Here is a 24,205-nt window from a genome sequence, read left to right on the forward strand (position 1 = left end):
GTGTGTGTGTGTGTGTTTATGACACATTTAAGTGGAGGAAGAAAATGGGCAGTTGGGTGTGCAGATCCCAGACTCAGGAGACAGTTGAGGTTGGGAAATAGTGGGTTGTATGTAGAGAGAGAGTTCAAACATCCAGGCCTAGGACTTGGTGAGGCCCCTGTCTTCCAGGTGGTCTACAGCTTCCAGAATCATTTTCTGGTTTTGTAGGTTGGTAGATTTAGGTGTTTACTTATCTTGTCTTATTTTATTTCATTTTTAGCCATTCATTCTTTCAGTGGAATGGGAGAAAGAAAGTGGAAAGGCTGGCTGTGTGTTTATTTCACCAACCACGACTACATATCTTTGTTTGCTAAATGCAGGCTGTGTCACAGTTGTTTTTCTGGGCTCTTGTTTTGATAGAAGAGGACTGTGTATAAAATTGTATTATTGGTGAAGTTTCTTTTATCTTAAATGCTTGGCACCAGAAGTGTTTCAGATATCTGGGGGGGGGGGTTAGAATATTTCCATAAACAATGAATATCTTGGCAGTTCAACCCATGTCTAACCACAAAAGCCATTTATATTTCATATACACATGGCCTGGAGGTAATTTTACACAATGTTTTAATTTTCCATTTGTAGCATCATGTCAGCACTCAAAAGGTTTTGGATGTGTTAAGAGCATTTAGATTTGGGGGGTCTTCTGATTAGGGTTGTCTAACTCTTAATAGAAACCATCCCACACTCCGCCTCCATCAGTCTTCTTGAAAAAAGTAATGGCCTTTTCTTGGTCTGTAGGCAAGAAGGCTGCTTGACCTTGCCACGGTGAAGGCAAATGGACTGGCTGCCTTCCTTCTTCAGCACATCAAGGAATTACCTTCACCATCCCTGCCTTATGAAGGTATGTATTTGTCCCTTCTGGTTAACCGGAAAAGAAAAGGAAGTCAACTCAGATCCCTGGTTAAAGAGCAAAGCACACGTCAGTTACCGTCCACGTGTTGGTGCGTTATTCCCCCAGAATCAGTTCCTCCGTTTGAAACCTACCAGCTATCTGACTCATTTGGCAGCAGTGACTAGTCAGAGTGTGACAACATAACAGCTCTCCTCCTTTCAGTGCTCCCTCAAAACTACACAGTGCCCACTGGAGCCATGGTGTATGGACAGCCAGCATGCATGTACCTCGCTGTCCAGGCTGCACTCCACACCGGGCACAGGTAGGGCTGGGATCTTAGTTTCTCATGAGCTGGAACTCATAACCATAACTACATAGAGAATGTAGTCTCGTCCATGTTTGTGCTCACCAGCTGAGTTTGCAAGAGGCCTGGGTGGTGCAGCTGAGACATGCCAGGCAGCCTGCCCCATGTGCCTTATGGGCATTCTCTACCACTTGCCAACCGTCCTGGGAAGTGGATATCGCTATGTTCCATTTCATAGATAGGAAAACTGAGACTTGACTAGTAAGGAACAGGAAACTGGGTCTGACTGTAGTGTCCCTACCTTCCCTGCTTGGGAGAAGAAATCATCAACTGCAGACAGGATACAAGCCTGGTACTCTCCTGGTCTTATTCCCACATGACACAGAAGGAAGCTAATGTGAACTGAAGGTCCAGGAACTATGTGCCCTGAGCTAAGAGATGTGCTTATCATTCTGGCCTTGTCCTCTGTGCAGAAGAAAGCCTGTGGGCAGGATGGCTGGAGGCCCATGCTTGGACTCAGGTGCAAGCTATTTCATACCAGAGCAGGATGTGGGCATCACTGTGTGGTAGCCAGTATGGGCCTTGGTGAGCATTTGCTGACAGTGTCATCAAGTATAGCTGTCCATATAGGCATTATACAGTTCCCTGATTTGAGATGCTTCTAAAGATGACAACTGAGCAGGTTTGCAGACACCTTGGGTAGAGACAGAAAGATCAGGAGTTCAAGGTCATCTTCTAGTACAATAACAAGTTGGAAGCTATGAGACCCTATCTCAAGAAAAAAAAAAAAGTAAAAATTGTGTTTATGCTCTTTAAAATGAAAATGTGAGATATTCTTTAATTTACTTTATTTTCATGTTACATTTATTTACTTATCTACTTATTTTTATCTCTCTCTCTCTCTCTGTGTGTGTGTGTGTACACATGCATTTGAATGCACCATGGCATGCAAGTAGAAATCAGAAGACAACCTTCAGGGGTTGGCTGTCTCCCTCCACCATATGGATTTTGGGGGTTGAACTCAGATCATCAGACTTGGTGACAAGTGCTTTTACCACCCTACCCCCTATTGTGCCATCTTGCCAGGCCTATGTTTGTTTGAAGCTTTTAGTAATATTAGTAATGGCCAGAGACTGGCATTGTAAGTCAGAAAATTGGAAAGGAGGCTGTGTATCTTTTAGTGTTTGGTCAATGCTCCTGATATAGCCAAAGAGTAGAAAGAGCCACAAGGATCTTTACTATTGGGAACAAGAGACATTGAATACTGGATGTGGTGGCACATCCTCTAATCCCAGCTCATAAGGAGTTCTAGGCAGAAAGATTGCTAGTTTGAAGCTGGTCCAGGCCCCATAGTGAGATCCCATATCAAAAAAGAAAATAAAAGGAAGAGTTACTAGCATGGGGTACCTGCTTTGCTTGGCTCTGTAGGTACTTCTGTGAGCTATGAGCTCCTGGACAAGAACTTGCTTGCCTCTGCATTGAGAATAAATGGGCCCGTGTTTTATTGGGGCCACTGAGGCCATAGTGTGGTGAAGATGCTGGCATCCTCTGACGTCCTGCCAGCCTGGGCCTCTGACTAGCCCTTCCTATTTCCTGAAAGGGGAACTGAGCTCTCAGGGGGAAGTGTTTTGCACAGGCAATAGGGCCCTGGGTGCAGAGGGGCAGGAGGAGGAAGGGCAAGAAGGAAGTATCAGAAGATCTTGTTGAGGACTTGGCATAGGTGCTTGGTGACCCTGAGTTCCCAGAGTTGACCTCTGCTTCTGGCCAGTCCATTTAACCATATAAGGTAACACAGCTGTGGGTTCTGGAAATTGAATCTGGACATTGTCTGTGGCCACTTTCCCTGTTGTGGTATGGAATACTTGACAGAATTAACTCGAGAAAGGAAGGCTTGTTTTGGGTCCCATTTTAGGACTGTCCGTGGTGGCTAGGAGGATTAGTGGCTGGTGCAGCTTGACCCAAGAACTGGTGACACAAAAGGCTGATTTTGTTAAGGCCACAGATGGGAAGCAGAGAGCTCAGGTAGAAGTAGGGCAGGCTGTAACCTTTGAGTCCTACCCCCAGGGGGCCATGTCAGCCAGCTAGCCCTGTATCCTAAATGTCCCACATCTACCAAAACAGTACTATCATCTGGGTGCCAAACATTCAGACACATAAGCCTGTGAAGACATTTCAAATAAGGCCTTAGTAGTCCCCATTTCTATAGATAGGAAAACTGGATCCTAGCAAGGCCATGTAGCTTGCCAAGCAGGCAGTAGGCCCAGGTGTCAGACTTCAGAACTTGGACATCTAAGCCCTGTCCCCTATTTTCCGTCAGAAACTGCGGTGGTGGGGGGGAATGAATGGTGTCTCAGGCCACCCAACAGAAATAGACAATCAGGATATAGATCCTGTGAGAAATACCCTCCCTGGCACTTTCAAGGTGTACATATTAAGTATGACAGTGACCAATGAATGTCTCTTTGTTGGATGCTATACTTACCAGGTGCCATGAATCATCCCTGTTGCCCATGTCAATGTTCTCTGACATTTCCTGCTTTGCAGGGGAAGAACCAGGTTTAGGAAGCTTCTATGGCTGTCCCCAAAGCCCACAGCTTATAAGTAGACGAGACAGTATAGATGCCCACTAGCTCTTCTTTCTGAGCCACACATTACATCCCCCGTGTAGGTTACTCTCTGCACAGGCCCCATTATGACCACAATCCCACCCTCATTTGCCTCTTCTGTATCCCAGCTGCTGAGTGTCAGAAATTCATATCGAAGCTGAGGACCATGGTGTCAGCCCAGTCTCGCTTCCTCAGTACTTATGATGGGTCAGAGAGTCTTTGCCTGGAGGATATATACACGGAGAACATCTTGGAGCTGCGGACAGAGGTGGACATGGCTGGGGCCCTGCAGAAGAGCCCTGCCATCCTGGGCCTGGAGGAACTCTTTGGTACCCATAGCCATCTTAACAAAGATGCAGACACTGTGTTGGTGGTGGGTGAAGCAGGCAGTGGCAAGAGCACTCTCTTGCAGTGGCTGCACTTGTTGTGGGCGACAGGGCAGAACTTTCAGGAGTTTCTCTTCGTTTTCCCGTTCAGCTGCCGGCAGCTACAATGCATGGCCAAACCGCTGTCTCTAAAGATGCTGCTCTTTGAGCATTGCTGTTGGCCTGATGTTGGTCAGCATGATGTCTTCCAATTCCTCCTTGACCATCCTGACCGTGTCCTGTTAACCTTTGATGGCTTGGATGAGTTCAAGTTCCGGTTCACAGACCGGGAGCGTCATTGCTCTCCAACTGACCCCACGTCAGTCCAGACTCTGCTTTTTAACCTTCTTCAGGGGAACCTGCTGAAGAATGCTCGCAAGGTGCTGACCAGCCGTCCAGATGCTGTGTCAGCTCTCCTCAGGAAGTTTGTCCGGACAGAATGCCACCTCAAGGGCTTCTCGGAAGAGGGGATTGAACAGTACCTGAGAAAGCACCACCGGGAACCTGGGGTAGCAGATGGCCTCATCCACCTGCTCCAAGCCACATCAGCCTTGCATGGTTTGTGCCATCTCCCTGTCTTCTCATGGATGGTGTCAAGATGCCACCAGGAACTGTTGTTGCAGAATGGGGGGTTCCCAACGACCAGCACAGATATGTACCTCTTGATCCTACAGCATTTCCTGCTGCATGCCTCCCCTCCAGATTCCTCCTACCCCCTCAGTCTGGGACCTGGTCTCCTTCAGAGCCGGCTCTCCACCCTCCTGCACCTTGGCCACCTGGCTCTCCAGGGCCTGGCCCTGAGCTGCTACGTATTCTCAGCCCAGCAGCTCCAGGCGGCACAGGTTGACTCTGATGATATTTCTCTTGGTTTCCTGGTACGCGCCCAAAATGTTGTGCCCGGGAGCAAGATGCCCCTGGAATTTCTACACATTACCTTCCAGTGTTTTTTTGCTGCATTCTACTTGGTAGTCAGTCCAGACACATCAGTAGCCTCACTCAGACACCTCTTCAGCTGTGGCCGGCTGGGCAGCTCACTGCTGGTTAGACTGCTGCCCAGTCTGTGTATCCAGGGCTCCAGAGTCAAGAAGGGCAGCAAAGCGGCTCTACTACAGAAGGCTGAGCCACACAACCTACAGATCACAGCAGCCTTTGTAGCAGGTCTGTTGTCCAAGGAGCACTGGGACCTGTTGGCCGCATGCCAGATCTCTAAGAGGGTGCTGCTCCAGCGCCAGGCATGTGCCCGCTCATGTCTGGCCCAAAGCCTTCGTGAACACTTCCACAACATCCCACCTGCCGTGCCAGGTGAAGCCAAGAGCATGCATGCCATGCCTGGCTTCATTTGGCTTATCCGGAGCTTGTATGAGATGCAGGAGGAGCAATTGGCACAGGAGGCTGTGCGTCGATTGGACATTGGGCACCTGAAGTTGACGTTTTGCAGAGTGGGCCCTGTAGAGTGTGCTGCCCTGGCCTTTGTGCTGCGGCACCTCCAGCGACCTGTGGCCCTGCAGCTGGACCACAACTCTGTTGGAGATGTAGGAGTGGAACAGCTGCTGCCCTGCCTTGGTGTCTGCAAAGCTCTGTAGTGAGTGTGACCAGGTCTTGCTGGTTAGGCCTGTGGCAGATGCTACTGTCAAGTTTAGATGTAGAAGCCTAACACAAAGTTGAGAACCAGAAGGCTGGGCCAATCCCAGGTCCACCACCCTTCATAAACCAGCCAGACCCTTTGTTCTTCTGGACCTTAGTTTCAATACAGATAATGGTAGGCATTGTTCTAGTTTGTTTCTGTTGCTGTGATAAACTATTCTGACCAAGAGCAACTTAAGGCCGAATCTTACAGGTTTCAGTCAATCATCTATGGAGCCAGGGCAGGTGTGTGAAGAGGAAACTATGGAGGCATGCAGCTTATTGGCTTGCTTCTTCTGGCTTGCTCAGTTAGCTTCTTTATATACCCCAGGTTCACCTGCATAGGGAAAGTATTACCCACAGTGGGCTGGGCCCCCCTCCATCAATTAGCAATCAGGAAATGTCCCATAGACATGCCCACAGGCTGATCCGATGGTGTATCAAGTTGTAGTTTTGTGCTAGACACTGTGTTATACTTTCCAGAGTGACCCCATCTGTCCCCACAACCATACTGGGCTCAGAAGGGCCATCGGCACCCCCATAATCCTTTACTTGAGGCTCACAGGAGTCCAGTAGCTTGTGCAGAATCATACAGGAAACAAGGGTGGCTTTCACAAATCATGTCTTTCTGGTTCTAGGTCTCCTGGTCCCTGTCTGTGGGTGCACTTCTAATGCTCTGGGAAAGTCTTGAAGTCCCATGCAAAGTTTTGTGTCTGTATTGGGGACCACTTTAAATCAGAAGTGATTTAAACCCCATCAGTCTTTAAAATCTCACCAAGATGAGAATTTCAGGTCTTGAGAGAAAGTGGTTGGACAACTTTCCGTTGCCCATATGTTCCATGCCTGACCTGAGGTTCTGCTCTTTGGAACATCTGTGCTCTCGAAGTGTGAACCCCTGTCCATGTCTGGGGTCAGACAAAGGCAGAGGGTGTGCCCAGGCCTGGTAACAAGCATGACCGCAGCTCCCAACTTCCCTTCTCGTTTGTCTAGAGAGGGGATGTCCTGCTATTTTTTAGAGCCTACCAGGAAGAGGAAGTTGTACATTACAGTTAAGATCTAGAAACAGACTCCTTACAGATAACCTTAAGTGAATTTAGCACAAGGTAAGATTCTTGTGTGATTAGGATGGCTTATCAGCTCTGAGACAATGCCACAACACAGATACTGTGTGAAACTGTGGTGACTTGACTAATCTTTATACAGGTACCATGGTTGCAAGTTTATAACATCATGTAATATACAATATATGGAGTTGATATATAGCTCTATTGTGTACAATAACTATATACTAGAAATATGAATAGCTCCATCTGGTTCTTGAGGAAATAGATACTACACTTGAGTTGGGAAGTAGGAAGAAAGTCTATGGAAGTGACTGCAGAATTGTGGATGGGGATTAGGAAGGGCTCTAGAGAAGGGCCTGAAGCAAGGGAGGATTTACTGGCTGAGAGACCTGGAGTGAGGCATTAGGAAGGGATGCATCTGAGGTTAGAAAGCCTGGCCCTTTCTTTCTGCCTCTTTGTCTTTCCAGAATTGTGCCTCTTCTGGCTGAGCCCAGCAGGGAGGCTGAGCCTGTCTCATGTCATCTTAGGGTATCTGCCTCCCAGTCAAGAGCTAAGATAAGAGCATGGATCCGACCAGGAAAATGAGAGGATATGGTCTGTACCATGGCCATTTTTCTTGGAAGGGAGCAACACCTCGACTGGGAACTTCCACACTTGGGTGTTGAAGGTGCTCTGGGAAATATGAGTATGCACTTTTCTTGATAGTGGGTCCACACTTTTAAACCATGAACCTCCGAGGACCAGATACATGGGTCTTGATGATCATGAGAGCAAGTCATCTCTGGGTTTCTTTTTTTAAACGAGGCCTCAGCCAGTACACCCTGATCTCAGACCCAAGGTCTTTCAGCCCCCAATTCCCCAGTACCGGAGTTCAGATACTGTATACCAAGCTCAGCGCCTGTCTCTAGACATTTCAATGGTCCTTTCTCCATGATTGAGAATGTTCATAGGATCCTATGACATGCTAATGTGCCCAGGGGTTTGGAAGATTATGGGTCTTTCTGTTTCAGAGAAAGGGACTGCTGGCCTGGTTCTAGTTCCTGGTGGTTAAACAGTGTCAGAAAAAGATGCTGGGCTGAAGTAATTCCTGTCATGTAGGCTTAGGCTTGGGGCTCAGGAAACTGGGTAGCAAGCATCACTGCTGACTCAGATACCAGAAGTCTTACCCTGTGCAAATATGCAGGAGTCAGCATCTTTTACCTTGAGCAGTTGCCCTACATGGATGTATGGCCCTGGGGGATCCATGTGTCGGGAGGTGTAAGAAGTGGGGCATTGTGGGAGTCCATAGGTTATTGAAAGTGTGTCCTTATATTGGGTTATTGGAGCCCAGCTCTTTTTTTTTTTTTTTTTTTTTTTTTTTTTTACACTTTATTCCCTGGCTGGAGATATACACTCTTTTCCTCCTTCAATATTCAGCCATGATGTGATGCCTCGACACAGGTCCCAAAGCAATAAGGCCAACTAATGGATTGACATCTCCAAAAGTGTGTGCTACAATGACCCTTTTCACTTTACTAGTTAATCACCTTAGGGATTTACATTAGAAAGAGAAAGCCAATTGGAACACAGCTGTTAAAGCCCTTGACCAAGCTCTACTATTCTTAGTCTGTGTACAACCAAGAAGTAGTTGGCACTTCGTGTGTGTGTGTGTGTGTGTGTGTGTGTGTGTGTGTGTGTGTGTGTGTACACAGCACACAGCCATAAAGAGGGAGGGAAGAAAGTGGAAGAAGGGGCAGGTGTCTCTCCCACAGCGTGAGTCTGCATCTTTTCCAGTGGAAGGGTTTCCATGCCAACTGAAGTCCTTGTTTCTAAGAAACCCTACATGCAAAGTGCTGCTCTGCAGGTTTCTTTAGACTCTGCTCTCTGCCTTGAGGGTGATGGTTTCAGTTTTGTGTTGCACTCAGAGGGAGAGATTGCACAGGCATGGGCACATGGGAGCTTTGTGAAAAGACTTCCCTTAACTCCAACTCATTCTGCTTTCTTTTTTAAAAAAATAATTCATCTCTTTTATGTGCTTTGGTGTTTTCGCCTGCGTGTGTGTCTGTGTGAGGGTGTTGGGGCCCCTGGAATTGGAGTTACAGACAGTTGTGAGCTGCCATGTGGGTGTTGGGAATTGAACCTGGGTACTCTGGAAGACTGTTAAGAGTAGTCAGTGCTCTTAACCAATGAGCCGTCTCTCCAGCCCCTCACTCTGCTTTCTTTCATCTGTTCTATTTCAGCTCTTAAATCCTGCTCAGGCCTTTCAGAATTGTCCGTGGAAACACTAATAAGTCATATAACCAGCAGTTGGAAAATCATTTTTCTGAGAGCCCGAGAAAAGCCTTGGGGAAGCTGCACAGTGCTGTACTTAGGGCAGGCTGGCAGCCGGACTGTCTAGGCTCAACCCTTTCAGTACTGAAGTCAGGTCTCTTACTCATAGTCCCTCTCTTGAGGACTTAACAGTAGGACCTACTGCATGGGCTTGGAGGTGAGAGTAGTAGTGATGTATTAGAGCAGTGCCAGGCACCTGGGATGTACTTGTGATTTCAGGTGGCTGTGGCCAGATGTGGTGCTCAGGGGGCTGAACGAGTACAGTTTGCTAAGGATGGCCATTTCTTTCTTGCAGATGAAGCAATTCTAATTGTCTGAATGAGGATGCTCCCCCATAGGGGCAGGTATTTGAACCCTTGGTACCCAGTTGGCAGTGATGTTTGGGGAAGGTTTAGGAGGTACAGCCTTGCTGGCAGGAGTGTCACCAAGGGTGGGCCATGAGGGTTTGTAGAGTCTTGCCAGCTGGAGTTCCCTTTCTCTTTGTGCTCTCCATTGAAGACACTCATGAAGGCTCTCATGCTCTGGCCTCCATGCCTACCTAATGGTGCCGTGCCTCCCTTCCATGATAGTCTCCTATCCTTCTCACCCCACAAGCCAAAATAATACATTCTTGCTTCCATTAAGTTGTTCTTTGGTTCATGGTGGTTTATCACAGCAATAGAAAGAAAGATAGGGCAGTTTGTAAATAGCTGATCCAAGTCAGGACATCCAGCCAAGGGGCACTAGCACCTGAGCCAGAAACCGTCTAGCCAGGACTACCTGTTTGCCTGACAGCAAAGAATGGTGGGCATGGCTGTTGCATATACAGGTTTCTGATTTCATTGAGTACAGATTCATGGGCTGCCAGCTCCATGCAGGAGACTGAGAAGCCACATTGTAGGGAAGCTTTCAGAGGACCCTGTGATCCAGGGTCCCTGGAAGAGCTGGAGGGGCTTGCCCATAGTCAGGGCTTTGATGGACAAAGGGAGGTGAGCAGTGCTCACAAACCCAGGAATGTTTCTAAGGTGTGAGCCACTGTGTCTATCTCATTGGTCTGCCATCTGCTTGCTAGGTGATTCTGTCCTGTTCCACCTCACACCTCTGTGAGGTAATTGTCATGGTCACTATCCTTCTGCAAAGATGGGAACTGGGCTTGGAATTAACTCCATGACCTTTTGAAAACCCCAGTGTTCTTTAGTCAAGGCTCAAGGTCCTCACTCCTTGGACTGTCCCCTACTATCAGCTCCCCTGCAGAGATGGGGGACATGGGGCGCTCTTCCCTTCTGGTTTTGGAGATGAGTCTCTTTATGGGTTTCTCTTATCTGCTCTGCTTTTAACTGAACCAATGATGTCTTTTTCAGTTTGCGAGATAACAATATCTCAGATCGAGGTATCTGCACACTGATTGAGTATGCTCTCCACTGTGAGCAGCTGCAGAAGCTGGCGTGAGTTGAACCGGGCATGGCCACTGAGGCAGCTATGGGTGGGTGATGGGGTGGACCAGATTTGACCTGGCTGGAGGATGCAGGGTGGCTCCTGCGTAGAGAGGAAGACACCCTGGTTAGCTTGCTGGTCATGTACTTTGTGTCCATCTTCCCTGGAACCCAGCAGTCTCTTCAACAACAAGCTCACGGATGGCTGTGCGTACTCCATGGCCAAGCTCCTTGCACACAGGCAGAACTTCTTGTCACTGAGGTGAGTGCTGACTTCCCTTATTCTCTGAATCTGATGTTCCTCATAGCTGAGTTCAGGTGATGTGGTCTGAACCATGGTGTGACCAACAGTGGCTGGTGATCCTTGATTGCATCCAGGAAAGGGCCTCATGTGAGCTGTTTCTACTCTACTTAGAGGCTGAGGACCTCCTGTCTTTTGGACATTTGGTCTCCAGAGTGGGTAGTTTCTAGGCCTTTCTCCCCCTCAGTGTCTATGAAGATTTCAAGTTCTCCCTGATGCACACCAAACTGTGCTTCCTACTGCAGCTGTGGTGCCCAGTTGCTGGATAGTACCCCACTGTTTCCTCAGCACTCATTAGGCAAACTTTGAAATTCCACTTGATGTTCCTGCCCTCAACTTGAATCCTTTGCCTACCAGAGATCAATAGATACATCCAAGTCCCTAGTGCCTCACTCTAAGTCTCTCGATGGTCATGCTTCTTATGATTTGTGATACAGTAGCAAAGACAGGGAGGAACTGCTTCCGTCTGTTGTTTTATGTATTTATTTTGCTGCCTTTGGGGATGAGGGATGCCATTTTCAAATTTTGTCATTTAGATTGTCTCAGATAGGGCTACAAAGGTCAAGGCCACAGGTACACCTTTGTCCTGAAAGCTCTGTTCTGTCATAGCCACCTGTTCCCCTGGTCCAGCCATCTAGGGAAGTCAGTGGGTAGCATGGGCTATGGGTCTCAGAACTGGAGGACTAGGTTTGTGGCCAGCACATGTTGCTTTCACTATGGCTGAAAGCAGGGGCTCTGGAGCCAGGATGTGCCCTGGTATAAATCTAGAAATGCAGAGATGTGAACTCTTATTAGCTACATGACCTTGGGTCAGATAATGTTCTCTCCTGTCTTTCCTTAAAATGGGGATCATAGTTAGAGTCATCTGAAAGGCTGTCACGATGGAGTTAACACACAGAACAAGCTGGTACAGTACATGCTTTATATAGTAAGCTCAGAGACTGAAGGATCGTGGGTAAATTATGTAAGCATCCAGCTTGAACATCCTTATGTTAGTTCAGTCTTCAGAGAAGGGATTATATGAGCAGAAAATGCCCATGGGTGGGGAGATGGGGAGGGAGCTGTGGAGGCTGGGGACTAACCCTGCTTGAAGGAAGGAGATGGATGGGAGGAAGGATTTTGGACTTTGGTGCAGCTCTGGGAGAGTTCATGAAACCACTGGGGTGCTCTCAAACCTTATTTTCCCAGCAAAAGTCTCAGGTTATTTTCTTGGTACCACATGCTTTCTGAAATGAGATAGTCATACCTACCCTGTATGACTGCAGTGATCCAGAGTGACTTAAAGTGCCTTGAAAAGATGAAATTGTATTTATTCCAGAAGGCTTGTCAATGGGTGGCAGCTCTGAACCGTTGGTGGGCTAGATTCGGTGATGCTAGAGCCTTTCTGTGGTCTTGTCCTTATTAATTGCCACACCCCTTTGGTCCTGCCTTTCTTCCCTCCTGCAGTGTCCTTGGTGTTGTCAGAGAACCCTCACATTCTTCCTCTTCCCAGCTCCTTCAGAGTAGGCCAGTACCACTCCATGGTGACTCCATGGGTTTGAAGTCACAGGGCAGGGGAAGGAGGGGCATACTGGGCTCTAGACTGAGGATGGCTGAAAGCAAGAAGGAAAGATGTGACAGTTTCTTAGGGAAACCAGTCCCTAGGACAGCTTTCTTCTGTGACTCCTGCCCAGGACTTGGAAAACTGGGAGGGACCATGGTGGGAGTCATGATATGAGCAAGCTCTGCAGAACAGAATGGCACTACCACTCAGGGACCAGCATGCTGCACTTTCTTTGAACTTCTGTGTCTTCCTTTCAGGGTGGGGAACAATCACATCACAGCTGCTGGAGCCCAGGTGCTGGCCCAGGGGCTCAAGAGCAACACCTCCTTGCAGTTCCTGGGGTAGGTTGGGTTCAGAGGTGGAGGGCCCACACGAGGAAGTTTGTGCCTTTCAAAGATTTCGGTGCAGGCGAGCACTTCACCTGAAGAGCCCACAGGCAGCCTGGGCTCCAGATGGAAGGGTGGGCTGGGGTGAGCGTGGGTGGTGCTAGGCTGTTTCTGAGCTGCCCTGCGCTCACCTCCTCACCTGGTAAGTAGGGAATTCATGATACAGAGATAGGGAGAGGGCTGTGCCTTGAACTGAGGACCTGAGCCTTCTGGTCTTCAGGGGAATGCAGGACTGTGCTGCCCTTGGAAGGAAGTACTTTGTGTTTCTCAAGAACACCAGGGACAAAATGGACATGTCTCATGACGTGCTTCTAAGGGGGCATCAGTTGTCAAGAACTGGGGATTGTAGAATTCAAGGTGTAGGAAGAGAGAGTAACTATAGGGCCCGGATGTTTCCACCCATTGCTCTATCAGGCTCGTTGCCCATAAGCTCAGTGTGAGTCAGGAAGGAGTCTGATCATTTGAAATCAGCACCCTTTCCAACTGTGTTAGCAGAAACGGAATATACACAAAATGAGGCCTTAGCCCCATGGAGTTCCCTTCTGCCTGAGGTCTCACCTGACACATCTGGACATTTATGTCCCGTTTAATGTTAAAGACACCTGTCTGGGCCAGGAATTGTACCAGGAACTGAAACACTCTCATAGGATGCAAACTGTTCTATAATCCTAGTCCCTCCTCTTGCTTCACAACATAGTATGGGCATCTTCCAGAGGGTATGACTTCATTTTAAGAAGAGTTGCACAGCATCCTACTGGTTGGATGCTTTTAGTTCATTTATTTGACATTCAACTGTTGATGTGCCCTTTGGATGCTTCCAGGTTTGTTTGATTCTCTGTCACAATGTCCTATGCCCAGAGCAGTGTTCTCATACTTAATCTAATGTATAAGTTACCTTTTGTTGCTAGTACTAAAATATCTGATACAGACAACTTTAGAGAAAATATGTTCATTTTTGACTTATGGTTTCAGAGGGTTTAGTCCCCAGTTGTTTAGCCCCTTAAGCTTGAACAGAACATCATGGTGGCAGGAACTTGTGGGAGAAAACAGCTGTTCATTTCATGACTGATCAGCGAGAGGAGGCAGGATGTAGGAAGAGACCAGGGCAATGCATGGCCCCAAGGATATACCCCAAGTGATCTACATTTTCCCTGGGCCATACTCCTGTTGCACCACCTCCCATTAATGCTGTCATAATATGACTCCATCAAGGAATTGATTTACTGGTTAGGTGATATCCCTCATGCCATCTGATTGTTGCTGGAAGCACTCTCATTGACATCCGAAGAGGTGGGATTAAATATTTCTCAGCCTAATGAAGTTGGCAATCAAAATTAGCTATTTTACATAGTGAATGAACATGTTGTGCCAGCCCAGCCCAGCTGTCTTTGTTTATCTGCACATATACACATTCTAGAGCAAGTCCCTGAATGTATGCTATTGAATCAGAATGTGTGAAGTGTGTCCAAGATACAGTGGGTCAGGGGAGAAAGCTCAGAAAGTAAAGGAGCTAGATGGCACAAAAGTAGAGGGGATTTAAAAGAAACAAAAGATTAAAAGCTGGCTTGTCTAGGAAGAGTTAGCCTTGTTCTGGGTAATCTCTGAGAATAGTTATAGACTTGTGGGTGAAAGCTACCAGGAAGCAAATCTGAACTAAATGTCAGGAAGGGGGAAAAAAAAATCACAACCATGTGAGCTACTACCAAGGGTGAGAAGGGGTACTCAAAGTGAGTTCCCCATCACCAAGGGGTGGGGCCATGAGCCTTTGTTAAGTCTGGATTGACACTGAAAGTCTGAGTGGAGTTTGGTCATCTTGTCCACTCTCCTGGGATGGCTGAGACCTCCCGGGGGAGAAAGGGAGAGTGGTGCCGCAGAAGCGCATCAACACATGTCTGAGGAACACCCTATTGACTCCTAAGGTTCTGGGGCAACAGTGTGGGCGATAAGGGTACCCAAGCCCTGGCTGAAGCTGTGGCTGGTCACCAGAGTGTGAAGTGGCTCAGGTAAGCTGCCAGGTGTGTCCTGTCTTTTTCATAGGGGGAGCTAGGTGGTTGGGGACAGTCTTGAAGGTCCCTGAACTTTGTATGCACTCCCTTGTCATAGGCAGTGGAGCAAGGAAGAAAGACCATTGGTTTGGGCAGGAAACTTAAGGGCTTGGGGGTGAATTTGGAGGTGATTCTCCTCCTTTTAGGGTCTTGATTCCTGTTAGCAAATTGAAGGCCATGGATTGGTATTTTATTATACTTTATCTTAAGGACCTGAATAGTTTACTGGAAATGGATGCCCAGTTGGAGAGGGTTTGGAGGCTGCTCCTGGCCTTAAGGGGGCACTGTACTCAGTATGTCTAAGATGGAGGACACTACTAGAATGCGTCATTCACCCTTCATAGGTCAGTTTGTCTCTGAGGTTCCTCTCTATTCTGATTTATTTTTATTCCATGATTATGTCCAGCCTGGTGGGGAACAACATTGGCAGTGAAGGTGCCCAAGCCCTAGCACTGATGCTGGAGAAGAACAAGTCACTGGAGGAACTCTGGTGAGTTGGGAGGGCTCCCCTGCTCCTAGGAGCTGGGTATTAGTCTTTATTGATTGCCTAGCCTCACCCATTGGAAGTTGTGTAGGTAAGCTAAGCCTGGATGACTGATCATTGATTTTGGCCTTGAATTGTGTGAAGCTTGCGGAGCCTGGTTTCACTGCTAGTTCTTTTAATCTGTGTGGATATGTTGGCTTGCTGCTTCATTTATTGCCTGCACACACCATAGTGGTAAAGACTGCAGACTCTGGAATCAAGCGGGTAAATTAAAGTAATCCCCAGATTACAGTTTTCCACCTCTGAACAGAAGCCTAGAATGCTTCCACCTCTTAGAAGGTACTTTCAAGAATTAAAGAAGGACTACCTTACATGCCATCCTAGAGCCTTCATCCTAGAGTATCAGTCGAGTAGCTGATAGAAGCAGAAGCAGACACCCACAGCTAAACACTGAACTGAACTCCAGGAATCCAGTTGCAGAGAGGGAGTAGTAGTGAGCAAAGGGGTCAAGACCAGGCTGGAGAAACCCACAGAAACAGCTGACCTGAACAAGGGGAAGCTCATGGACCCCAGATTGATAGTTGGGAAACCAGGATAGGACTGACCCAGACACCCTGGATGTGGGTGTTAGTTAGGAGAACTGGGCAGTCTATGGGGCCTCTGGTAGTAGAACCAGTATTTATCCCTAGTGCACAAATGACCTTTGGGAGCCCATTCCATATAGATGGACACTCCCTCAACCTAGACACATGGGGGAGGGCCTAGGCCTTGCTCCAAATGATATGACTGACTTTGAAGATCTCCCATGGAAGTCTTCACCCTCCCTGGGGAGCAGAAAGGGGATGAGATTGGGACTTGTGGAGGGGGGGTAGGAGAGGAGGGGAGGGAGAGGGAACTGGGATTGACATGTTAAAAAAAAAGCTTGTTTCTAATTTAAATAAATAAATAAATAAGTAAATAAATCTCACAAAACTAGACGCCCAAAATACCAAGTAATCTAATTAAAAATAGGGAACAGATCTAAACAGAGAATTTTCAACAGAACAAACTCAAATGACTGAAAGACATTTAAAGGATTGCTCAACATCCTTAACCTCAGGGAAATGCAAATCAAAATGACTCTGAGATACCATCTGCCATAATGGCTAAGATGGGAAAAAAAAGAAAAAGCAAGGTAGTTAGTGCTGGTAGAGAGCTTAATATAGTGCCTGCCATATGTGCACGCTTAAAATAGTGCCTGCCGTATGTGTACATGTTTCATGAATGCTACCATTGATGCAGTGAGGTTAGTGCTGCTATTGCAGCTGCCAGCAACTGCAGCAGTAGTACTATGAGTCCTGAGTGGTAGTGCTTGTGAAGTTTAGTCCACAATGAGCTTGAGTTCTTCAGAGCCCTGGCTACTAGAGTCAGGGGTCACCTCAGAAGGTGAATGGAGTTTGGGATCATCAAGAGAAGAGCCACAAAGTGTGCTTATGACACTTACAGCCGAAGCAGGGAGACCTTAAGTTATCTATCCTGTGGATGTAGCAGTCGCTGTTGCCTCTCCATTCATCGGAGCCTGGCTGGACAAACCATCTCCACCCTTAGCATAACAGTTTTGCTGGAGGGAAATGTACTCTCCTTTTTCTGGGAGGATAATTCCCCACCTTGGGGCAAGCTGATCATCTTGACCTGTATCGTTTTCTCACAAATGTCTTCTGTGAACTGCTTCTTGGATTCCAAAGCCTCCCAGCATCTCCTTACTTCACAGTTTGCCTTCTTACTAATTTTTTTTCCTTAGAAACCCCAGTCTGATACAAATCTTGTCACGTTAGTTTTTTTTTTTTTTTTTGAGTAACCCAGACAGATCTTTTCATTTATTTATCCATGTATTCATTTATTTATTCTCCTTAATTTGTTCTCTCACCTTACAGATTCCTTATATGCTGGTCTAAGTCCCTGAGATCTGCCAAAGCCAAATTTAGTATGAGTTAATTCTATCACACGGTAGAAAGCCTCCATCTGCAAGGCTTAAAAGCAGCAGAGGTTTGTTTTCTTGTGGCTGGGAAGTCTGGAGGTAGGCAGTGTAGAGCTGTGGTGGCGTCTACAGCAGGCTAGCCAGGACCTCACCTGTCCATCTCTTTCCATCCCATCATATTGGCATGTCTCCTCATCTCACGATCAAGGTAACTGCTCCATTTGCACACCTGCTTTTGTATTCCAGGGTTCAGTCTCTTTATCGTACAGGCAAACAGCAGGCGGAGTACCTCCCTTTCAATGGCATTCCTGGAAGCTGCCATCTGTCAACTTTCCCTGTGTATCCATGGCTCTGTATGTGTTACTTGCCCAATTCTGGTTGCAGTAGAAAGCCGGAGATGCATTTTCTTCAAGAAGTACATAGCGTCTCACACCAAAATAAAGTTTCTTGTTAATCTAGGAAAGAAAAAGACAAGAGTATTCGTAGCTTCATTTTCATATGATGGGGATTTTTATATAGTGACACTGTGGAGTGAGTTCCCTTGCAAAGCTGTCTCTGGAATTGAGGTTCCTCATCCTCTTGTCTCTTCTTATTCTTGCTGAGTACTGGGATTCTCTAAATGGGGTGGGGGTATAGGTTAACCCTTCCTGACATCTTCCCCCAAAGTTGATGTCACCAGGACAACTTGTTCTCCTTTTTGTTATTGGCAGCCTGGAGGGAAACCATATCTGTGACGAAGGGGTGCGTTTTCTGGCAGAAGGACTGAAGAGAAATTCAAGTTTGAAATTTTTGAAGTAAGTGCCCTGTGATGATACAATAATGCCCAGCTTGAGGAGGGGATTTAGAGTTTAAGGTCAGGCTCTGGCCAGCTCTGCAACCTCACTGGGGTGTCTGGCAGAGAAAGCTTGTCTTGGTCTGGGCATATGAGGCTGCCAGTGCTCATTGCTTACCTGGCATCTGGGCGGTGCTGGGAAACACTGCAGGAGGAGAGGTTTAGTGTGGCAGGAAGGGATGGTGACCATAGAGGCTGGACCTGGGGGTGGTTATCGCCAAGGAGACTAGGAGTTGGCAGAGCATGCCTGACCCCTCCCCGATGCAAGAATGGAGCAACAGAATACTTACCCTCAAATGCATGCAGAAGGTGTGTGTGTGTGTGTGTGTGTGTGGTTGTCTGTTGTCCTAAACATCCAGGTTATTCTCACAGGGCTATGCCTGCTCCAAGAGTCTAGAGCAGTAGTTCTCAACTTGGGGTACCGAACGACCCTATCACAGGGGTCTCCTAAGATGATCAGAAAAACACAGATATTTACATTACAATTCATAACAGTAGCAAAATTACAGTTATGAAGTCACAAGGAAAGTAATTTATGGTTGGGGTTCATCACAACATGAGGAACTGTGTTAAAAGGTTGAAGCATTAGGATGGTTGAGAACCACTGGTCTAGCGAGTGGCAGATCTCAGCAAGCAACACTCAGAATCAGAAATGTAAGCGGAGGGAGCATGGACAGGCAGGCTGACTGAATGTATCTGCTGTGTGATTTAGAGGTGTCCTCCTTCCTCCAGGGGCCATTGCTGCTCAGGCAGAAGGGCCATTTGGATGATCCTCTTCAGTGGTGTCTCCTGGTGTGATGTGGGTTGAGTGCCGGTGTTTGCTCATGTTTGCACGCATCCATTGATTGGACAAACGTTTGCACACTCATCTATGCATTTGTATAAGAAGCGACCCTGCCCCAACTCTGTTAGGTGGAAAGGAAGACAGTGCAGGCCCTCATCCTTCCATTTCACATAGTCTCATGGGAGACACAAAACGGCTTATTTCTGGCTGGGGGCAGGGGATGTGTCAATGGGAGATATGGTTGTTGCCATTTGGACAAGACCTCTAAGAAGGAGGCATTTGAATTCAGACTGGAAAGGCTCCCACTGAAGCCTGGGAGACACATCAGGTTCATGGGACAGCAAGTGCTATTGGAGCACTTGTGGCGCATCATTGATCAGGTGTGGATGTGGCAGGTTTGTCTTTCCTCATTGCCACGCTGTGCCTCACTTGATCCTAAAGGAGGCCAGGTAATGGCTGAAGTGGGAGTGTCCTCTGTTACCTGTTGCCAGACTGATTATTCAGTATCCAGAGCAGTAATAACTACACCATCCCCATTCCCCATAGCATCTATAGCTTTATCTATCTATATGTGAGGAGATAAAGAAAGAGAAATAGGGTGGAGAGAGAGAGAGCCCACATCTTTCTTTTTCCACTGTCTTCTCTGCCAAGTGTTGGTTGGAGTCCAGCTTCCCAGGCAGACAGTTTCTCCTTGGACAGTTGCCTTAGCTGCCTCAAGTGTAAAGGGATAGTAATTGGCCTCCGCATGGGTTCTGAGCATGCACTGAAGCAACAGGCAGAGAGTTGGCACACAGGAAAAGCTCAGCACATGCTGGCATTGTTCTTAGCATCGCTTTGATGACAGATGTGCAGCAGGCCAGTGCTAGGGAGGAAGGCAGATGGTGCAGTAGTTCCTAGAAGGCAAAAGCTGGGAGCAAAAGTTTCCATGGTGGATCAGCTCCTGTCTCACCCTCTGTCTCTAACCTCTGTCCCTGGGCATCACTGTGAGGCACTCACTATCAATGAGGTGCTGTGCCAATGAGCTCTTGCTGTGCTGTTTTTTGTTTGTTCTTATTCTCTGTGAGGCAGGCACTTCCTTATTTAGACAAATTTGCCCAAGATTGAACAGCAAATGGTACAGGTTGGATCTGAACCTTCAAAATCCTGGCACTGAACTGTGGGGTTCAGCCCTCATGTCTTTCATGGGTGGCTACTTTGGAGAGGAAGAGGGGCTTTCTTCACAGGGACATTGGCCTCATGGATGAGCTCATTGGGCTTGTGTGAAACCAGACAGGCTCAGTAGAAGACCAAGTCTTATAGTAGCACATCATGTCTACTTCTCTTCCAGGCTGTCCAACAATGGCATTACCTACCAGGGTGCAGACGCCCTCCTGCAGGCCCTCCACAGGAATAGTACCATTCTGGAAGTTTGGTAAGGCAGTTGGGGAAACTTCTTTGCTTTTCCAAACCTTGATTTTCATATCCATGAGAGGAATGAGAGGAGAGAAGAATGGTGGGATTTTGAAGATCAGTTTTGACCAACATTTGATATTATAATAGATTCAGATATCTGGCTATAAAGGAAATTGTTGTCTCTAAAGAGGGGACAGTTTTGCTCAAAACCAGGGTGTGGTGGTGTGTAACTGTAATCCCAGTGCTCAAAAGGCTGAGTCAGGAGGAATTTGTTTTGTTTTGTTTTTCTAGACAGGGTTTCTCTGTGTAGCCAGACTGTCCTGGAACTCACTCTGTAGACCAGGCTGGTCTTGAACTCAGTGATCCACTTGCCTCTGTCTCCTGAATGCTAGAGACATGCACTGCCACCAACCAGAGAGACAGGAGGATTTTGAGTTTTAAGTCAGCTGAGGTTATAGAGTAAAAGTCTGTCTCAGAAAGACAGACAGAATGAACAAATAAGAAAAAGAAAGAAGGAAAAGAAGGGAAGGAAGAACAAAATGGACGTGTAAAATCAAAAGTATTCTAAAACTTTGGTGTTCTAAGCTGCAAAGTAGGAATAGGGGGTGTGGTTAGATAATTAAAATAAGGATCCCAATACTCCCTCTGCCATGACATGGGCTCTTGGAGATTTGAGGATGGTATGTGAGACCCTTTGCATCCTTGAATTCTGGAGATTGCACAGGGTGGGAACTGCGGTATGGTGTGACCACATCTGTATCATTAAGAGCCACAGTCCTTTATGTCCAGATACAATTTGGTCAAGGCTCCTGTTTCTCATGTTAAAAAGCAGAAAGGAATGCTCTAGCTTAACACATAACAAGTGAAAGTTACTATTTGTGTGTCTCAGGCATTGGCCTAGATACCAGTATTTTCAAACTAAGAGAGTTCTTATAAAGGTCTGTATTTCAGATCAGGTATGTATGGTATATGCCTATGGTCCTACTACTTAAGAGGCTGAGGCAGGATTGTGAGTTCCAGTGTGTCTGGGCAAGACTCCAAACAAAACAATCACACCTTTTACTATTCCTCAAAAATGCTGCCCACGCTGGGGCCCTATTTTCTCTATTCTCCTGCTCACCCATCCCCACCCCCCACCTCAGACAAAATCTCATGTAACTCAAGCTGGCTTTAAACTCATTGTGTAGCCAAGGATAAATTCCTGGTTCTTCTATCTCCACCTCCCAAGTGCTGGGATTACAGATGTGCACCACCATGCCTGGCCATTCTCAATGCCAGATATTTAACCAGAGGGGAGGAAGAGTCAGCCCTTCTTAGGTGGCTGCCGACCTGGAGACAGGTCCCATTCATGCTTATGTTCATACCATAGCAAACAGATCTAACCAAAGCCTAAATCCCCTGGGCTGGAGACACTTTGTTTCCTTGATTGCCGAGCCTCATTGCTGGGAAGGTCAGGTAGTCTAGCATTTGAGACAGCATGTTTTTTTGTTATTGCTGTTGTTTCTGTTGTTGTTGTTTTAATCATTGTGCAGGCCTAAGAAGGGTTACATTCTGTGGTCAAGGAGGAGACCAGCCTCAGGCTGCTATTTAAGGGTTCTGATACCCTTGCTGCTTACTGATGAAGCTGTATGGGCATGGGCTTTGCTCACTTCATTTTTAACAGATGTGGTTATCTCCTGAAAAAGAATAGCTGCCCCCACCCTAACCCCCACCCCCACCCCGGAGTCTGTAGTCTGTAGCTGGCATGGTCCAGTGTTGCACATTCTGTGGGGTGGTCTGGGCAGCCCTGGGTGGTACGTGGTAAAAACAGAGCCCTTCCATCTAGTGAGCCTGAGGTTGGGACTGAGTATCAGCCCCTCCCAGGCATGGGATTAAGGGTGGCCACTTACCTTGCAAGCCTTCACTCAGGCTTGTCTTCACTTAGATCTCACTTCCTTTCATCCCTGCAGGCTCCGAGGGAACACCTTCTCTCCAGAGGAAATTGAAACACTCAGCTCCAGGGACAGCAGACTCTTGCTTTGACATCTCAGCCTTGGGGGATTGGACTCTGGAGGCTGAATAGCTTCAGGCAATATCCCTGTGCTACTCTGGGCTGGACTGTTCCCCCTCCCCCCGGGGGCACTATAGTCTCCTTCTGATAGCAGAAAATGGTGCTCCAGTGCCCTCCAGAATTGACTTTTCCCAAGGATGTGTGATGGTTGGTCTTGGTTGACTAAACTAGTTTAAGAGACACTTGGGACTAGAGGACCACATTTCTGTGAGGTGTCTAGAGAGGAATATCACCTAGGGCAGTGACTGGGAGGGGGAAAGGTCCTGACTGAATGTGGACAACACAATCCACCCGGTGATCCATGGGAGGAGGAAGATAGCGAATACTTGCATGCATGAGCTCTTCTTCCTGAGTGAGGACTTCTTTGGCTGCTGACATCGCCTTTGGACAGCAGACTCCAGCTTCTTTGGCCTTTTGACTTGGACACAGCACCAGTGACATTTTAGGGAGCTTCCAGGCCCCAGCTTCTTGGTCCTGACAGCTACCAGACTCTGCCTCTCCAGATGGCCATTGTTGGACTGCCCAGTCCCGATGATGTAAGTGAATCTGAGAAATTCCCTTTCCTTCTTCTCCCTTCCTGCCTCCCTTCTTCCCTCCCTCCCTCCTCCCACCTACCCTGTTGGTTCATTCCTCAGAAGAACCCTGGCTAATGCACCTGCTTTTGCTCTCTGTTCTTTTCCAGACTCCAAGAATGAGTGGGATGAACACAAGAGCTCCCTCTGACGACAGTATGTGGTGGGCTGCTAGCTGAATGGCCAGGGTTCTTATGGGGGTCAGTCAGACCCATGGATGTCAACTCAGGGCCTGTTGTTGTGGAGACTTAGGCCCACATGCAAGACACCCCCCTCCCCTTCTCTCTCTCAGAGAGGAATATCCAGGAAGCAGCTCTTAGCTATGTCTGGACTCAGCTCTGGCCCCCCCATTCACCCTGCACGAGGCTCACCAGGACCTCACCCCAGACAGCCAACACAATACCTATCTTTTTCCCCTTTCTTAACGTAAACAACAGCCATTTGCCCCCAGGATGTTCTGGATTTACAAGAAAAACATGACCACACTCCAGCTGGGATGATCACATGTGGACTTGGGTTTCCAGTAACATCAATTACTTTGTAGCAGAGCCTTTGGAGTCAGTTCCTCCCTCAGCAACAGCTTTTTAGCGTTAATCTGGGCTAGAATTTCAAACAACCCCACCAGGCCTCAAGTTGCTGCCTGTGAACTGAACTATAACAACAGACTTCTGAAACATATTCACAAAAGGCAGCTCCATTTTTATCTGTGACAGAATGCTTTAGGATATAGAGTTAGGGGTTGGACATCCACAGGGGATAAAACCAGGCCCTTTGCTTCTAAGTCAGGTCTTTTTGTGTTTTTCAAAATGTCACTTTTGTAATTTTTAAATTATAGAAATGTTACTCCATATCATTGTGTGTGAAAACAGGTTAATATTTATAAACTGTGTCGTTTTATTACAAGTTGGCACTTTTATAGACAATGTGATCATGAACTTTCTGTTATAAATAACCACAGAGGTGAAAACTATTGAGTTCCCAAAGCTGTGTTCATTGTGATAAAACATTTAAAAATACCCCCAAACCTGTCAAATTTTAAAGTGCCATGTTCTACATCGGAGGTGGAGGGTGGGGGGATGCTGTTTTCTATTGGATAATTTATTGTGTAATGCAAAAAGCAATTCTTAGAAATTGCTGGCAGTCAAAACGCATTTGGCGTTTTAGCAGAGTCTTAACCCAGTGTGAAATCTGAGCTGTTCTGGATGGAGCCTCATGGGGTCACAGGGACAGCCCTCTGGGTCTTCCTTAGTTCCTTCCAAGTGGCTGTAGGACTAGGACTCTTTAACAGGAGGAAGGTGAAGAAG

The 24,205-nt window shown here is 47.2% G+C and overlaps 1 protein-coding gene across 1 annotated transcript in view; it reads left to right on the forward strand.

The window, feature by feature from the left end:
• The window catches only part of Nod2 (nucleotide binding oligomerization domain containing 2), a 34,350-nt gene extending 10,479 nt beyond the window's left edge, over positions 1–23,871 (forward strand). Inside the window, exons 3-13 of the mRNA XM_051195092.1 lie at positions 778–880; positions 3,910–5,728; positions 10,484–10,567; positions 10,734–10,817; positions 12,657–12,740; positions 14,705–14,788; positions 15,237–15,320; positions 17,982–18,065; positions 20,215–20,298; positions 22,229–22,865; positions 23,012–23,871. Coding sequence (XP_051051049.1) covers positions 778–880; positions 3,910–5,728; positions 10,484–10,567; positions 10,734–10,817; positions 12,657–12,740; positions 14,705–14,788; positions 15,237–15,320; positions 17,982–18,065; positions 20,215–20,298; positions 22,229–22,301 — 2,583 coding nt within the window. The 3' untranslated portion in view covers positions 22,302–22,865; positions 23,012–23,871. The remainder of the gene's footprint in view (positions 1–777; positions 881–3,909; positions 5,729–10,483; positions 10,568–10,733; positions 10,818–12,656; positions 12,741–14,704; positions 14,789–15,236; positions 15,321–17,981; positions 18,066–20,214; positions 20,299–22,228; positions 22,866–23,011) is intronic.
• The last annotated feature ends 334 nt before the right edge of the window (positions 23,872–24,205 follow it).

Source organism: Phodopus roborovskii, unplaced genomic scaffold (assembly GCF_943737965.1).
Source record: "Phodopus roborovskii unplaced genomic scaffold, PHOROB, whole genome shotgun sequence".
NCBI lineage: Eukaryota > Metazoa > Chordata > Mammalia > Rodentia > Cricetidae > Phodopus > Phodopus roborovskii.